Source organism: Mesoplodon mirus (genome assembly GCF_964341445.2).
Source record: "Mesoplodon mirus genome assembly, chromosome: 6".
NCBI classification, from domain to species: Eukaryota; Metazoa; Chordata; class Mammalia; order Artiodactyla; family Ziphiidae; genus Mesoplodon; species Mesoplodon mirus.
Window position 1 is genome coordinate 128,158,827 of NC_138982.1, and position 18,850 is coordinate 128,177,676.

General features: G+C 37.8%; 1 protein-coding gene across 1 annotated transcript in view; it reads left to right on the forward strand.

Moving 5' to 3' along the window:
- The window catches only part of JAM2 (junctional adhesion molecule 2), a 68,692-nt gene that overhangs the window by 30,486 nt on the left and 19,356 nt on the right, over window positions 1-18,850 (forward strand). Inside the window, exons 2-4 of the mRNA XM_082625316.1 lie at window positions 9,608-9,673; window positions 16,737-16,844; window positions 18,269-18,421. Of these exons, the coding sequence (XP_082481442.1) occupies window positions 9,608-9,673; window positions 16,737-16,844; window positions 18,269-18,421 (327 nt within the window). The remainder of the gene's footprint in view (window positions 1-9,607; window positions 9,674-16,736; window positions 16,845-18,268; window positions 18,422-18,850) is intronic.

Here is an 18,850-nt window from a genome sequence, read left to right on the forward strand (position 1 = left end):
TCACATTGGGGGTTAGGATTTCAACATATTAATTTTGGGGAGACACAAACATTCAGTCCATAACACAGATGTTCATTAAATCATTTCTTTCAATTGGCTTAGTTGACTGGCCCTAAATAATGCATTCTGGTGTTAGCTCACAGTTGGATGTGTAGGACCAGTTTTGAAATAAAAGAATGAGTCAGAGGACTGTCTTTAATAAAAGGAAGGGGAAATTATAGTTCTTGGATTTGAGCACCCTAGAAATCAGGGTAACTAACCCTGAGCAATCTTGCCTGACAGTAGTAAAATATGACAGTTAAGCAACGCCAAGCCATTGTTTCCATGTTCTGCACTTCAAAATAAATGGTTCTTGTTCCTTTGGCTTCCTGAAGATTAATCAAGGGAAACATGAAGCAACAATAAACTGGGAAGCTTTCCCTTAGTTTTCAGATCTCTTCTGGAAGCATTTATGGTAATAGAATTTAATTAATACCACATGTATGAAATGTAAGGGCTAAAGCTTTTATGAATCATCATCCAGCAGGAGAGTTAAAAACTAAAATTTATTCAACTCTCATATTTTAAGAATTGAAATTTGAGAAAGAGAATACAATTTACTTGGTCATATAAAATCTTAGTATTTTAGGGGCTTCCCTGGTGGCGCAGTGGCTAAGAATCTGCCTGCCAATGCAGGGGACACGGGTTTGAGCCCTGGTCCAGGAAGCTCCCACATGCTGCGGAGCAACTAAGCCTGTGTGCCACAACTACTGAGCCTGTGCTCTAGAGCCCACGAGACACAACTACTGACCCCGCGTGCCACAACTACTGAAGTCCACTCACCTAGAGCCCATGCTCTGCAACAAGAGAAGCCACTGAAATGAGAAACCCGTACACCGCAACGAAGAGTAACCCTACTCACCTCAACTAGAGAAAAGCCCACGCACAGCAACAAAGACCCAACACAGCCAAAAATGAGATAAATTAATTTAAAATTTTTTAAAAAAAATCTTACTATTTTAAAGGTTGAACTATCAGACAGTGGACCCTGGAGACCACTTTACTGTGGGTGGTCAAATTTAGAAAGCTAAATAAACTCATTAATAAGGAGCAGCCCATAAGTGTGTGCTGGGATGGATTATTAGAGTTCTCACTAAGAAAAATTATACAAAAAAACTTGTCCTTGAAAATTTTACAAAATGTGCACAAATTACTAGGCCCTCTTCACTTCACCCCCAGGCCCTTAGGAGGTGTCCAGGCAAGGGAGGACCCCGAAGCTTAAGCCTTATTAAACTCAGTCAGTCTGTCTCCTGTTATGTGTCTATTCATTGTATTCTATAAATCTTCTAATTCAGAAAAAGATTGAAAACATTAGCTGTGCACTATCTTTATTTGAGAAATGCAAAGATAACTTCATTTGCAGATTATAAACTTAACAGACTGGTGATATTAGAGATCTTTTTGATACTTTTTATGCTAGTCTCTGTAAAACACAATTTGTATTCATAGCTGCATGTTCACTCTTTCAAAACATAACTTTTGCTGCATTAAACGGTTGCTATTGATTCCTGAAATTCAGTCAGTAAGGTGGAGAAATAAAACTCCTGAAGTGTAAAGAAAGTTTAAAACAAACATCTATATAGAGTAGGGGATAGAGAGAGCTTAACAGATGGTAAAGAGCTGTCTTCTCACATATGTTGCCTAAGTGGATTTATAGATATCAAATGACTGTAGAATAACCATTTCATTGTCTCCTGGCCCAAAAAGCCACTGAATAATCTGTGTTGTCAGTTGTTAGGACTTTCTGTGCAGATTTGCATATCATAGAGATTCAGAACCAGACTTCAGAATCCAGATTCAGAGGCTTGGTTTTAGCTCTTTGCTCAGAGCTGATCAAAATTCTGGAGAAGTGACTAACAATACGTCTTCTCAAAACTTGTTTATTTGACAATTATATTAGTATGTTTATTGCTGCTGAGAAATGTAACTATCGAATGTCGGTGGTGGTTCTGGACTTTAAATCTTAAAAATCTATATTGAAGTTTAAGAATTAGCAACTATAATTTTATGTTAAAGGGCAATGAATAATCTTAAAGTATCATCAAGTTCTCAAAGACTGATGTACCATCTATATCTTAAGGATGTTCCTGAGACACAACCCAGAGTACAAATCAATTAGTGAAGAGAGACACTCAGGTTTACCTCCCATTTTAGTATCTTGGCCATTGTCTATTTTGATATTTGACATCTTTAGTAATGATTTCGTATTTTACACTAACAGAGTGTTAAGGCCATTGTTTTCTGGCACCTTAATCTTAGGGAGAACGAATTAGGACATAGAATGGTTAATATCCATGCCTTACATTGAGTATGTGCTTCCTATTAGGATCAGTGTTGGAAGATAGCATTTCCTCATCTTGTCTGAGAGTCTGCTGGATTTGAGTTGACTGTTGTTTATCTAAAATCTATAGTCAATACCACTGATGAACAAATTGTGGTTGGCTGAGGTTGTCACTTGGGGAGTGTCAAAGAAAGATCTCAGAATGCTCAAAGGGCTTCTTTCATGTCCTAGTATGAGCATCTGGTGAGAAATTCAGCTACTGATGGCTTTCTGATGCTGTTGGCCACCATTAAACATTTGAAGATGTGCTTGAAGAACATTTCTTTGAAATTTTTGAGAATTTATTTTACTGTAAGAAGTTAATTTATTTACTTCATTGCAAACATCACATGAAAAATTTAATCGTCCAGTGGTTTGGGTAACGGAAAACTGTGAAAGTTTCCCTAAATTTCCTAACGCATATAGTTTTATGAAAACAACTTATACTTAGTTCCAAAGCATCATTAGTCCTTCTTGTATTCAAATGATTAAAAAAATCAGAAAAAGGGAGGGAGCATAAAATTTTTGTGCAATATATAACAAATATACAAAGTTTGTTCAAATTAATTCATTCACCATAAACATCTGTCCGTTAACACTTTCTCTGTTAAAATGGCAATTTGTTATAAACTCCCTGAATAATATTTTTACAACCCTAAAGATTGATAGTGGATATGAAGTTGTCTGCAGAGTGCCTGAGAGTAGCGTTGTTTGATACTGATTTCTCCCAGTGCTTTGCACAGATTTGAGAATGGGGGATGAGGGGGTGGGGTGGGAGGAGGTCTGTGGAGCCAGACTAAACTTATCTGTAGGTAGATGCACATCTTGGCTTCCCTGCTTTCTAGTGTTGTGACCTTGAGCAAGGTACTTAACCTCTCTCAATTGTCACATCTGTCAAATAAGGATATTAACAGAGTGGAGTCACATCTTTGTTAGATGCTAGGTTCTTAAGGGGAAAATTTATTCATTGTCAAAATCACCCTTAAATTCTTCAGGTCATCACTAACTCACCAGGACATCAGCCATGAGTAGCTCCAAAGTCAAACACATCTTTCATTCCTCCTTGCGCTTTGGTGTGGCTCCCCTTTCTCTGAACATAGGATGCCAGTGTCTCATTAAGAAGACGGGCCAGAATGGCCCGAGACTAGAAGAATGTGTCTGTCTGTGTGTCTGTCTCTTTCTCCCTTTCCCTTACTTCCTTCCTCTCCCACCTCCACCCTCTCCTCTCCCTCCCCTTATTTTTTTTTTAATTTTTATTTTTTTTGTGGTACACGGGCCTCTCACTGTTGTGGCCTCTCCCGTTGTGGAGCACAGGCTCCGGACGCACAGGCTCAGCGGCCATGGCTCACAGGCCCAGCCGCTCCACAGCATGTGGGATATTCGCGGACCGGGGCACGAACCCGTGTCTCCTGCATTGGCAGGCGGACTCTCAACCACTGCGCCACCAGGGAAGCCCTCTCCCTCCCCTTCTATGACCTATTATGGTTGAATGACAGATAGTGAGAGAGATATTATCTAATATATCCTAATTCCTACCTCATTAGTTTGCTTTCTATCCATATAAATATTTATCTGTAATAAATACTGGATGGTATTATTGTTACTGCTAGCCCTATGGATTTTTTTAATATTTGTTACTCTAATAATTGTATGTAAGTGATTAAACCACATGGCTAAGGGCTTCCCTGGTGGCGCAGTGGTTAAGAATCCACCTGCCAATGCAGGGGACATGGGTTCAAGCCCTGGTCCAGGAAGATCCCACATGCTGTGGAGCAACTAAGTCCTTGCACCACAACTACTGAGCCTGTGCTCTAGAGCCCGTGAGCCACAACTACTGAGCCCAAGTGGCACAATTGCTGAGACTGTGTGCCCCAACTACTGAAGCCCGCACACCTAGAGCCCATGTTCCACAACAAGAGAAGCGACCGCAATGAGAAGCCCGCGCACCGCAATGAAGAGTAGCCCCCGCTCACCTCAACTAGAGAAAGCCCACATGCAGCAATGAAGATCCAATACAGCCAAAAAAATAATAATATAAATAAATTTTAGAAAAGAAAATGTATGGCTATTAATTTTTATTTTTGAAAACTTATGAAATAATTTATACCCACAGTTTTTATGACTTGCTTTTATGCACGGTGTTCTCTCTAATGTACTTAAAACTTTTTTATTAGGGTATAGTTGATTTACAATATTGTGTTAGTTTCAGGAGTACGGCAAAGTGAATCAGTTATACATATACATATATACACTCTTTTTTAGATTCTTTTCCCATATAGGTCATTACAGAGTATTGAGTAGAGTTCCCTGTGGTATACAGTAGGTCCTTATTAGTTAGTTATTAGTCCTTATTTATTTTTGGCTGCATTGGGTCTTTGTTGCTGGACGTGGGCTTTCTCTAGTTGTGGCGAGCAGGGGCTACTCTTTGTTGTGGTGCGCGGGCTTCTCACTGTGGTGGCTTCTCTTGTGGAGCACAGGCTCTAGGCACTCAGGCTTCAGTAGTTGTGGCTCACGGGCTTAGTTGCTCCACGGCATGTGGGATCTTCCCGGACCAGGGCTCGAAGCTGTGTCCCCTGCATTGGCAGGCAGATTCTTAACCACTGCACCACCAGGGAAGTCCTCTATAATGTATTTTTAAAACAAACAGAAAACTTCTGTAACATCTCAGTTTTTCCTAATCATGTTTTTAATGAAAAGTATTCACTTAAATAATACTTTTATAGTAAATTTTTAAGTTGTGATACTGTGAATACATATTTAGTCTTAGTCAAACCAAATTATTTTAGATGGGTGATAGACATATAAGGACTTTCATTCTTACAGTGGGAGAAGAAAAGAATCACAAAGGTTTTATTTGACTAGGAATTACTTGACTTGGAGATTTAGAAGTTATGGAAATAATCATCTCTTAATCTCATTTTATGAACTGCCAGTGATTTTGGAACACATCCATAGCTATGAAAGACGTTTTGTAGCTAGGTTTAAAACAATTTTTGACCTTAACCAGCGGCCCTACATGACAAGTTTTTGTTTATTTTTCTACTTAACTTACTCAAGAAAAGTGAAGGAAAAATATCAGTTCAAGAAACCAGCCAGCAGCCTGACAATGCAGGGGACACAGGTCGAGCCCTGGTCTGGGAAGATCCCACATGCCACGGAGCAACTGAACCCGTGCGCCACAACTACTGAGCCCACGTGCCACAACTACTGAAGCCCACGCACCTAGGGCCCATGCTCCGCAACAAGAGAAGCCACCGCAGTGAGAAGCCTGCACATAGCAACGAAGAGTAGCCCCTGCTCGCCGCAACTAGAGAAAGCCTGTGTGCAGCAACAAAGACTCAACACAGCCAAAAATAAATTAATTAAATAAATTAATAAATAAATGTATTTTTTTAAAAAAGAATACCGCCAACAGATCCTATTCCTAACATCTGCTAGTGAAATATTGATACAAAACATTTGGTTTTCATAAATAGAGTTATTGGGTTCAAGTTAGAAAAATAAAACTGAATTCGAAGACTTAGGCTGGAAAACAGTAGAAATCTTATAATTTTTTTTTTAAGATTTAGAGCTTTCTGTTTAAATAAGTTCAACATAAGTGACTACACTTTAAAAAATATTTTTACTTAATTAAAGGCAAACCTTGAAGTAAATGGAATTAGAGGAAGCTAGGAGAAGATGGTTAAAATCACTGAAGGAAATATTCAGCCTACCAAGAAATGCCATCTATTCATTAATGTAATAGTACTAAACCCCGTTATAATTTTTTTGCCTTCATAGCTTTTGCAATTCAACCAATGCTTTCTTTTTCCTTGTCTGAGACACATTTTTTTCTATTCAAATATATACATACAAAAGTTATGAGGGAATTAATAAAATTCCTGAAGTTAACAGCTGTTATTTTCCATAGAACTTTAGAAGTGATTTTTGAAAATTGAAGAAATAATTCTCAAAGGAAGTTTTAGCAAGTAGAAAACTGGAACTGAGAAAAGGGAAGAGGAACTTCCCTGATGGCACAGTGGTTAAGAGTCTGCCTGCCAATGCAGGGGACATGGGTTTGATCCCTGGTCCAGGAAGATCCCACATGCCACGGAGCAACTAAGCCCGTGCGCCACAACTACTGAGCCTGTGTACCACAACTACTGAAGCCTGCACGCCTAGAGCCCGTGCTCTGCAACTGCAACAAGAGAAGACACCACAATGAGAAGCCTGTGCACCGCAACGAAGAGTAGACCCCACTTGCCACAACTAGAGAAAGCCCGCACGCAGCAACAAAGACCCAACGCAGCCAAATATTAATTAATTAATTAATTAATTTTTAAAAAGGAAAAGGGAGGGCTTCCCTGGTGGCGCAGTGGTTGAGAGTCTGCCTGCCGATGCAGGGGACACGGGTTCGTGCCCCGGTCCGGGAAGGTCCCACATGCCGCGGAGCGGCTGGGCCCGTGAGCCATGGCCGCTGAGCCTGCGCATCCGGAGCCTGTGCTCCACAACGGGAGAGGCCACAACAGTGAGAGGCCCGCATACCAAAAAAAAAAAAAAAAAAAAAAAGGAAAAGGGAAAGATGATTCAATCTGGTCCTAAATCTTCCAGTCTCAGATTGGAATAATGTTTGACTCAAATGAAAGAAGGCCCAAGTCTCCTAAAGAAAATAAACATTCTCAGTAGGCAGTGTGGTGTTTGAAAAGTTCAAAGATATGATGTGAGGGGAACAAAGATTATCTTTTCCTATTTTGCCAACATTGTCCCCTCATCTGGTTTCTGGGGAATATGAATCTTCATTGTTTTGTCTAAAAAGTATACTAAAATAGTTCAAAAGTCACGAGAAATGCCAGTCATAACTGGAACTTCTCTGAGCACACTAATTTACACATTTCTAAAGGAGAAAAGAGACTCTTTCAAAGTGTACTTCGAAAGTTTCACAGAATAGTGGTTTAGAATCAGAATCACAGGAAAAACGTTCAGCGATCATGTCATTTAAACATAGGTGTAATGCACAAGGACCCATGAGACCCTAACTTTTCTCCACCTCACTTAAGAGGATTCTGGCTTGGCCAGCTTAGTCTCTTCCCTTCCTCTGCTCTCTGAAAATCCAAACCCTCCTTTTGGACTCTACAAAATAAAATTGAGGCAGGAGAGGAGAAGCTGGAAAAGAAAGGCATGAGGGGCTGGGGGGGCGGTTCAGAGGACTATGGGACATCTTCTAGTATGTGACAAAAGTACATGGAAAAGGGAGAATAGAGTATTTTAAAAGATTTCTTGGACTCCTTCATGGTTTTTGAAATATGCAAGCAAAAAAGTTATTTTGAAATGACTCTTTGGTGGCTCCAATACCTCTCTAAGACTGAGCCAAGTGGGTTATTGCTTTATACAAATATATTTACAAGGGCAGTAAAAAGGATCAGTTCAGGCCTACATTCTTCACATAGACTTGCCAGTTTCCTTAGTGAAGATGTTTGCAATTTAGAGATATGTAGAACCTGAATAGTTAAACAATGTTAACAGTTGAGCTAGACATTTGAGGTTTATATTTTTTTGAGATTTTTAATTTCACAATTTGATTTGCTGTCCAGGCTTCCAAGAGAAGAGAAAAAGGGAAAAAAAATTATCCAGAATAGCATGTATTCTTCAGGAGTGATAAAATCTGGCACAGTGGAAGATTCATTTACATGTCAATGTACTTATAGATAAATGATTGAAAGACAAGATGCCATGTCATATGAAGGATTTTTCTCTCCCTCACAAAAGTGTAATAAATTATTTCATAGTTAAGAAATTCTGATCTTATAGGAACTTTCAAAATCCTTGAACTCATGGTTTCTTGCCCTCCATAGAATAAGTCTATTCCTAGGTTGTCAAAACAGTCTAGTTGTAAGTCTAGAGCAGTGGTTGTGGTTCTCAACCAGGTAGGACTTCCCATCCTACACTCAGGGGACATTTGGCAATATCTAGGAACATTTTTGGTTGTCATGACTTGGGGTAGGTGGGTAGGGATGCTACTGGCATCTGGTGGGTAGAAGCAAGTAATACTGCAAAGCATCCTGCAATGCACAGGACAGCCTCCCAAAACAAAGAATGATCTAGTCTCAAACGTCAATAGTGTCAACATTGAGAAAGCTTTATCTAGAGCTTTCCTCTGAGATTACCTTAGTGTCCTACTTCTCCAGTCATAGCCTCTTAGCTTCCACCTTCCTGTTATTCTTCTGAGCCAGTCCTTGCCTTGCTTATTACCACCAGTTTCTCAACCTATGCCATCTTCATTAGACCAGTGGACTTTTCCACCAGACGTCTTTGTTAATCTGCAGTCCTTCCTCATAGTTCAGCTTGGGAGGAATGTGATGTGAGGCCCAGTATAGAACAGCAGCAAACAGTGTGGGCTTTGGGTATAATTCAGGTAAGTTAAAATCCCAGATCCACCACTTACTACTAATATAACCTTGGTCAAGTTTCTTACCCCCTCAGTGCCTCAGTTTCCCCACCTGAAAAAAATGTGGATTTCATCAGATGGGGAAACTGATAATATCGCCACCATCAATCATCATCAACAACATCATCATCATCATATCAGATCCCATTAGGGATTTCAGTCTTATAGATCAGTGATTTTTCCAGGATTAGAAAATCATGGAACTGTTTAGGGGGATAACAAAGGTGTTCTGTTTGCATTTTTTATCAGATCTTTATTATACAAAGTTTATAATTATTATATATTATGTATATACTATGTACATATGTATTATGTATATATCATGTACATACTATGTACGTACTATGTACATTTCATAGTAAATACGTTGAATGACTCATTTCTATATGATATAGGTATAGTCAGGGATAAGTTCATAAAGCAATTTATGTCCTTACATAAAGCACTAAAAATAATTAGCTTTTATTTGCAGGGGGCAATACCTGTGACAGTACTAGATCACACATTAGGCTCAACTTGTTTAACAGTTGAGCTTGTGAGAGTGTGTTGTCTGGGGGGGGGGCAGCAGGGGGAGGGGCGCAAATAGATGCATGAGTTCTGCTTTGGGAAATGCTTAAAGAGCAAAACCACAATAGAGAAAATGGGAAAAACATATAGTTTGCCTTAGCTTTTCCTATTTTGATACTTTAAAGCTTATGTGTTATGAACTGTGTGAAACTGTCACCAAACTTCAGGCTAGTTTTCTTTAATATGGCGTCCCATTCAAACATTTGAAAATGGCCTTTTGCACTATTTTAATTATCCTATCTGTTTTAATCTTTCAGATCATAAGGCCTATGGATTCTCTGCCTCGAAAGATCATCAAGTAGTTACAGCAATAGAGTATCAAGGTAGCGTACCTTACTGATATTCACGGTCTGTATTGTTGAAATAACTCACAGAGATGACACCCGTTAGTGCCTTTCTGTTTGTCAGGAACCTCTGTCTCACTTCACGTTAACTCCCCTGCTGAAATCCTGCTCCCTGCTGTTACCCCCTTGAGAACTCTTTCTCCATCTCCTCAGTAGAAATTTTGGACATTTTACGAGAGACCTGATGTACAAAGAATGTCTCATTACATAAAGTATCTGCAACAAAGCAAATCTAATTTGTAAAACTGGGAGAAGGCGATCTTGCAAAGTTTCCAGTCAGCTAAATTTGATAAATGGGAATTAACACTGCAAACCCCACTCTATGTATTTAAGAGAACGTTAATATAGCCTATTGTTGGGGTATCATTTTGCTATTTATTTTAGCCTCTTAAAATATTTATAAGGGAGGAGTTGGTATTTAACAGGTGTAAAGTTTCAGTTTTGCAAGATGAAAAAGTTCTGGAGGTTGCTTGCACAACAAGGTGAATATATTTAACACTACTGAACTGTACAGTAAAAATCATTAAGAAGGTAAATTTTAAGTTATGTATATCTTATCACAATTTAAAAAAATTTTTAAGGATCTAATAACCAAAAAGAATTCTGAGCCTTTATAAATTTACTTCAAATGTTGACTATCTACTACTTCTCTGAAGGTTTTTTACCTAGAACACATTAATAATACTGGGCAACCTGAAAAATTACTGTTTCTTAAATGTGATGCTTCTTTAGACCATAAACATTTAAGAAACTGATTTCAAATGTCTGATCCCTTTTCTTTAGGCATGTCTTAGTTTCCTGCAGTTGGAGAGAGATAGGTTTGGAGTAAAGAGAAAAAGATTTTAAAAAGGGGCCTGACATGAGAAGAATTAAATGATCTAGTATTTAACCAGTGCTTACAGTCATGCCTGGCATAGAGTAAGTTATATGTGCTTGTTAAATAATAATATGCTATAATAAGAATCAGTGAATCAGTCATTCACTTAAATAATTGTTTAGGTTATTCAGGTTCTTTGAAGTCCTAATATTTTACATGATTAAGCTAATAAAACACTCTTTATCGTGACGTAGTTTTTTTTTTGCGGTACGCGGGCCTCTCACTATTGTGGCCTCTCCCATTGCGGAGCACAGGCTCCGGACGCGCAGGCGGCCCAGCCGCTCCTCGGCATGTGGGATCTTCCCGGACCGGGGCATGAACCCCTGTCCCCAGCATCGGCAGGCAGACTCTCAGCCACTGCGCCACCAGGGAAGCCCATGACGTAGTTTTAAATGGGGAGAGGTGGGAAAAAGAAATTAATGATTGGTAGTAATTTGGGACTATGGAGTACTTATAGGGAAGACAAACACGGCTGAGTGAGATGCCAAAAAGGAGACTGGAAAAGCCAATGAGTGAGCACAGTGAGAGGAAAAGATGGAGCAGGATATCCATGTGAGACAAAGGAAACAAAGTTAATTTCTCTCACTTTTTACTTTTCTGGAGGATCTTACTGTTGGGTCCAACTGGATACCGTGGATATTCATCCTTGCCTCCCCAGGCCCTACGCCATGATATCTGAATTAGGATGCCAAAAGTATATTCTTTAGTCTTACTTTAAAAAAATGTATTAAGGCGAAATTCACATAACATAAAATTCACGATGTTAAAGTGAACAATTAAGTGTCATTTATTAGATCCACAATGTTGTGTGACCACCACCTCTATCTAGTTTCAAAGCATTTCCAACACTCTAAACTAAAACCCTGTACCATTTTTATATCACTTTAAAATGTATGTTTTATTTTTAAAATAAATCCTTCTATGTTTATTGCAATCAAATGTTAGTCTTATTTACTCCCAAGTAAGTATTTTCTATTTTTTTAATCTCGCCTCTTCTCCTTTTAATTAAAAATTACATTTTGATTCTATTTTATATGTGCTCCAATCGTTCCAACTTGGCTTTCCATAAAGCAAAAATAAATTTCTATCTATCTTCTTCAACATTTCACTTTTAGGATATTTTATGCAGTAACTTAATTTTACTTAAAGTCTAAAATATTTTTTTTGTTTTTACTTTTTTAAATTGAAGTATAGTTGATTTACAATGTTGTGTTAATTTCTGCTGCACAGCAAAGTGACTCGGTTGGTTATGCATGTATACGTTATACATTCTTTTTTATATTCTTTTCCATTACAGTTTATCCCAGGACACTGAATATAGTTCCTTGTGCTATACAGTAGGACCTTGTTGTCCATCCATTCTATATGTAATAATTTGTATCTACTAACGCTAATCTCCCAGTCTATCCTCCCCCACCTTCCCTCCCCCTTGGCAACCACAAGTCTGTTCTCTATGTCTGTGGGTCTGTTTCTGTTTTTTAGATAGGTTCATTTGTGTCATATTTTAGATTCCACATATAAGTGATATAGGGTATTTGTCTTCTCTTTCTGACTTACTTCACTTAGTATTATAATCTCTAGCGGCATCCATGTTGCTGCAAATGGCTTTTTCTTTTTTGTAATTTATTTATTTTATTTTTGGCTGTGTCGGGTCTTTGTTGCTGTGCACAGGCTTTTCTCTGGTTGCAGCGAGCGGGGACTACTCTTCGTTGCAGTGCGCAGGCTTCTCATTGCAGTGGCTTCTCTTGTTTCAGAGCACGCGGGCTTCAGTAGTTTTGGCACTTGGGTTCGGTAGTTGTGGCTCACGGGCTTCAGAGTGCAGACTCAGTAGTTGTGGCACATAGGCTTAGTTGCTCCGCAGCATGTGGCATCTTCCCAGACCAGGGCTTGAACCTGTGTCTCCTGCGTTGGTGGACAGATTCTTAACCAGTGCGCTACCAGGGAAGCCCCCTGTAAATGGCTTTTTTTTTTTTTTTTAATGGCTGAGTAGTTAGTATTCCACTGTATATATGTACCACCTCTTCTTTATCCATTCATCTGTCGATGGACATTTAGGTTGTTTCCATGTCTTGGCTATTGTGAATAGTGCTGCTATGAACATAGGGGTGCATGTATCTTTTTGAATTATAGTTTTGTCCGGATATATGCCCAGGAATGGGATTGCTGGATCATATGGTAATTCTATTTTTAGTTTTCTGAGGGACCTCCATACTGTTTTCTGTAATGGCTGCACGAGCTTACATTCCCACCAACAGTGCAAGAGGGTTCCCTTTTCTCCACACCCTCTCCAGCACTTGTTATTTGTAGACTTTTTAATGATGGCCATTCTGACTGGTATGAGGCGATACCTCATTGTAGTTCTGATTTGCATTTCTCTAATGATTAACAATATTGAGCATCTTTCATGTGCCTATTGGCCATCTGTATGTCTTCTTTGGAGAAGTGTCTATTTAGGTCTTCTGCTTATTTTTTGATTGGGTGGTTTGTTTTTTTGTTGTTGAGTTGTACTAAAATATTTTATGCTTTGTGTATATGTATATGTGTGTTCCCCCCAATTCATTCAGTTTTTTTGTCTCTTGCCTCTATGATGTCAATAAATCATGAATTAATTAATTCCTTCTTTTCAGTACTGCTTTTCTGTATCACTTCCCATAGTGATGCCAAAAGCAGAATGAGAGTAAAGCGAGGGCTGCTCTGCCAGGTTTGTAAGTTACATGAGCAGTCTTATGCAGAGAGCACAACCCTGAGAGCAATAACTCAGAATTTAATAGCATGCTTTTCTCCACAGAAGTAATAATTTATGGTAATTCTCCTGAACTACTTTGGTAGTATCCATTCTCTTCTTGCATTATGTAAGATTTTGATGGTTTTTAACTTGAGCACAGAGAATGAAATCAAACAAGAGTCAACAATACAGAATCTTAGAAAAATTAAAGTTCACAGTGATTCTAGCTGTGTGATTCCTTAAAGTGATTATTTTGCTACATGTTGAACAAATGCTTTTTCCAAACAAAGAATTATCTTTTCTCAATCCAAACTGGAACAGATATTTTTGGCAATGTAATAATCATCTTAATAGAAAAACTTGGTGCATTTTTCTGTTCTAATATGCCTTGCTTTGAGAAAGTATGATTTATGTCTGTATTATTTTCTTTGCTGTCTCAAACACAGGAAACACTTTAGCTCAAATCTGAGTAATTTGAGGGTAGATTTATGATGGTATTGAGTATGAATTTCTACCATGCCAAGGCAAGCTTACAACTACAAGTAAGAGAAGTGCCTCATGGGTAAAAGTAATAATAATCATTTATGGAACATGGACTATATGCAGAGTACCATGTGCACCCAAGTATGTAAATATATTATCTCATTTAATCTTTACCACAACTTTGCAAGATGAGTAATGTTGTTCTTGTAATTTTACAGATGTGAACACAATCACATCTTTTTTTAAAAAGTTAAATAATTTGCTCAATATCACACATCTGGTTTATGGCAGAGGTCTAACTTCAAAGCCTGTGCCTTAAACTACTATATTATGGTATAATAACACCGAGGGCTAGACACAGAAAATTATGCTGGCCATAAATGTTGAATTTGGGCTGAAAAGAGAGAGGAGAGTCCATGGTAGTTAGCTTCCCAGTTCACTTAGTTCTTTATCCTCAGATGTTGGCCCCATGATTCAGTAGATTTACTGTTTCTCACAGTTTTGGAGGTCAAGGTGTTCCCCTGCTTGGAACACTCCCAAAGAACCACAAGGCGAAATTCGGATTCCAGGAAATTCAAAAATTCAAATTCCCTCTTTTAAGTCTTTGGTTAATTATCACCTTCTAAATGAGGTGAACTCTGACTACTCTATTTTTAAAAACTGCACCCCCATTCCCCAGATTCCCAAACTTCCTGTACTCTGATCTACTCTTATTTTCATAGCACTCATGACCTCTTAACGTACTATATAAGTCACTTCGTGATGTTTCTTGTGTGTCTGACCCCCTGCAAATTGTAAGATCCCAAAGGGGAGGGATCTTTGTTTTGCTCACTGCTATAGCTCAAGAACAATCCCGGACACACAGTAAATACTTAATATATTTTGGACAAATTGCATAGACCATTTCTCTACATTTTATATGGTCAATGAGATTGAGGCTGGAGTGGAGTCACTTCACTTAAGAAAACCATTGGTTACATTTTTAACATAATTTCTGCAGCGGTTTTCCATAGAGTAATGAGCATAGAAATCAAGAAGAATTCACCAAAAGGAGTGTGTGTGTGTGTGTGTGTGTGTGTGTCCAGTTAAATATGTGAAACAATATGATTATTTGAGTGTAAATTTATTCCTAAGACCTAGGAGTGTGAGCTAAAAATGAGTGTGGGTGTGTGTTTAATTGCTGGAAACTCAACAAAATACGGGAAGGAAACCTATCTAAAGCTCAAGACTCCGGAAGGCCACCACCCATTCTCCTTAATCAACAGAACAGAGCCATGTTTCCTCAGACAAGTCCCTTGGCACACGTTTGTCTGTGTAGCATAGTTGTAAACATGTCTGTAAAATGATGTCTGTTTGTAACATAAAACCTGCTTTTAAAACTAGGCATCCTTAAAAACAACTTTTGGATTTTTTTTTCTTGTCTTTCTTTTCTCTATCCTACTTTCTATCTTCCATTACCTGTTATTCTATTTCTATATTTCTAGCAATGTGTGTGGAACTAAAAAAAATTAGAAACTACATTTTAACAGAAAAGTCATAATTCTGTCACACAGAAATCATCACTGGGTTAATATTTTCATACATATTCATACAGGCTTTTTATCCATATCTATGTGTATACTTTTAATAAAACCTGGGATAAATATTATAAGTATTGCTTTCTAATCTACCATGTCATGTAATATCCTGAATTATTTTTTTTAACGGCATTAAGTCTGCTTAACATCAAAATCAGAGGTATGAGAAGGATTTTAACATAGTTTCTCTTCTAGTCAAAGATACTGTGTTTTTTAGGTCAAACTGTATGCATTGTGGAGGAAAAAAAGTTTCAGAAATATGAAGTTGAGGGAACTCTGCTCAGTACTCTGAAATAACCTATATGGGAAAAGAATCTGAAAAAGAATGGATATATGTATATGTATAACTGAATCACTTTGCAGTACACCTGAAACTAACACAACATTGTAAATCAACTATATTCCAATATAAAATAAAAACTTAAAAAAATATGAAGTTGACACTCTGGAGAGCTGGCTGAAACATACTTTAAAAATAGTTAGAACTAGAGGTTTCCATTTGGCAACTTGAAGCAGTTGGCAGGCAAGCCCTGGGTTTTTATTCCGTCCACCATCTTGTTTGGACAGTTAAAAGAGGGGGCTCCTTGGATAGTTCCAGGAATTCTTTAATGACATAAGTGCAGTAAATTGCCCGTGGTAAAGTAACCTTAGTGAGCTACACTGAGGCGGTTAAACCTGATGCCAAGATGAAATCTCTGAATAATTTTTCTGGATTGAGGTGAGGGGTAGGAGTCAATGATTTATTAGGAGACCATATTGGGTGTGTATTAATGTATTTTCAGAGAAGGTTATCAAAATAGGGATCTGAGTGAGAATGTAGTGTGTTGAGGGACCATTTGGGGTTCCATAGCATGGCCTGGGCTGGGCTAAGTGCCTTTCTTAGGCAGTAGGTGTGAAGTATCCACTATTTACCTCCATCCTGGCACTCATCACCTTGGACTGAAATTACACTGTCTTATTTGTCTCTTCTACCAAACTGTAAACTCCTTGAAGACTGAGATGGGGAAGAAAAAGATAAATAATTAATCATAGCTGCCATTTTTAAATACTTACTATGTCCAGGCATGTGTGCTTTGCATATATTATTGTATATGAAGACTCAACAATTCTATGAGATACTATCTTATTTTACAGATGATAACTGAGGCTCAAGAACTAGGGAAAGTAGCATAGTGTCACAAAATTATTTTCCGAAATAATCATAATGCTTTCAATTCATCTTTAATTTAAGCCAACATGGTACCTGTTGAGGAAATTTATGAAAAAATGAATGAATGAATGAATAAAAGAATAATTTAAGGATGTTGAAAATTTATTAATTAAGTAAAATATTATTTCAGAGGGACAATTTTTTTAAAGTATTTTTGGTTTTGTTCCTAGAGGTTATTTTAGCCTGTAAATACCCAAAGAAGACCATTTCCTCCAGATTGGAGTGGAAGAAACTGGGGCGCAGTGTCTCCTTTGTCTACTATCAACAGGCTCTTCAAGGTAAGATGCTGGGATTCGATAAGGTGAGAGCAAGAGAGCACCAAATACCCCAGGTCCTTTAATTAACCAATGAGGGCAGGACATGGCTGATGACTGAGAATGTGTTTCTGTAAGTGTGAGATGAAACCAATAGAGGCTGAGACCCAAAACACAACAACCACAAAAACAGAGGACAGGGAACAGAAGAAGTTCACCTCCATGCATGAACTTCATGGAGGCCCTGGACCCCTCATTTCTCACCTCACTTCTAGAGGATGTAAGATGCAATTGTTCTTGCTGGCCTAGTAGATTAAACTCTTGAGGGAAAGGAAGAAAAGATGGTGTGGGGTTGGGATGGAGGGTCACTGCTCAATTGTAGTAACTTTACCCTATTTCCATATCACCATTGAGAAAGCAAGGCCATCACTGAGAAGTTTAGGGAGTTAAGACTTAGGGGATGGTAAATACAGCTACCCTTATCCAGTGCTTTCTTTTTTACATTTTTTATTGTTATACATTTCTTCATATTCCCTATCCTTCTTGTTGAATATATAGTGAGCTTTTAATTTAAAGTATTGGTAATGATAGATAAAATTCAGTGTCTGGGATTTAGTTAAAAATAATCCAGTGGTTAAAGGTACAGATGTAGTAAGACAGGCGTAGCATTGATTAAAATTACAGTTGGGTGATGGTTTGTTGAGGTTCATTTTACTATACTCTCTAATTTTGTGTGTGCTTGAAATTTTCCATTATAATTATTTTAAAAGTTGGAAATATAACTTAAGGATAATAAACAGGTTATTATTTTAAAATACGTTTTACTTTAATTTTAAAGAATTAAACAAGTGAGCAAATATTTAAAGTTCATAGAAAATTTAAAATATCCCTCTGGTTCTTACCTGTTAAGATAGGATTACGGGCAGCAGAGGCCTAGTAGCACAGCTGTCTTTACTTGAATTTTCTGTAATGCTAATCTAACGTGATACAAAACATCATTTTAATTCCGCACAAATTACTATCAAAAACTAATCCAAATAATGTTTTTAAAGACCCCCTCACCTTCTTTTTTGTGGCAGCATCATGCAAGCCACCACACATAAAGTTACTGTTCCAGTTAGTTAAACTAGTCTCTCCAGTATCTTTTGAAGATGTGAATCTATTTATTCTAGCATACTAGAAACGGGATGAGGCAGGAATGAGGGTTGAATTCTTTAAAATAAAATATGGGAATACAGAACTGAGTGTTCTTTTGTGAACAGTATGACGTTCTAAAAAAGAAATAGAAATTTGAAAGAGCAGCACTCATATACAATTTTTAAATTTTTAAATTGAATTTATTAATAGGAAAATAAATGCAGTGGTTACTGAATGAAGTGACTAGAGAAAGGTAGTATATAGAAAGTTATTATATCATTATTAACATCATTGTCCTCTTTTTCTAAAAGGAGATTTTAAAGATCGAGCTGAGATGATAGATTTCAGCATACGGATCAAAAATGTTACGAGAAATGATGCCGGGAAATATCGTTGTGAAGTTAGTGCCCCATCTGAACAAGGTCAAAACCTGGAAGAGGATACACTCACTCTAGAAGTATTAGGTGATGTACTTGTATCTGTGTGATCACTGTTCCCACCCTCATCCCCATCATCCAGCCCTGGAGCAATGAGGCAACTCAGGGCCCCAGCGAGTAAAGTTATAAAGGTGGACCACCAGCACCACTGTTCCTGCAAAATCTTAGCTATTACTCCTTTTCACCTCGTTGGCTGCTGAAATTTTACTGTTACTAACTTATTATGACAAAATCTCTTTTCAATTAAGATTGAGGTAAACCTTAATGGTCCTCCACTCTACATAGAAGTAAATAAACTCTTTCCCCAAGAGTTTATTTATTTTTTAACATCTTTATTGGAGTATAATTGCTTTACAATGATGTGTTAGTTTCTGCTTTATCAAGAGTTTATTTTTCAATCACTTTCAGCATAGGTAGTAATTCTCTTACCATATAAAATAGCCTCAAATGAGATGA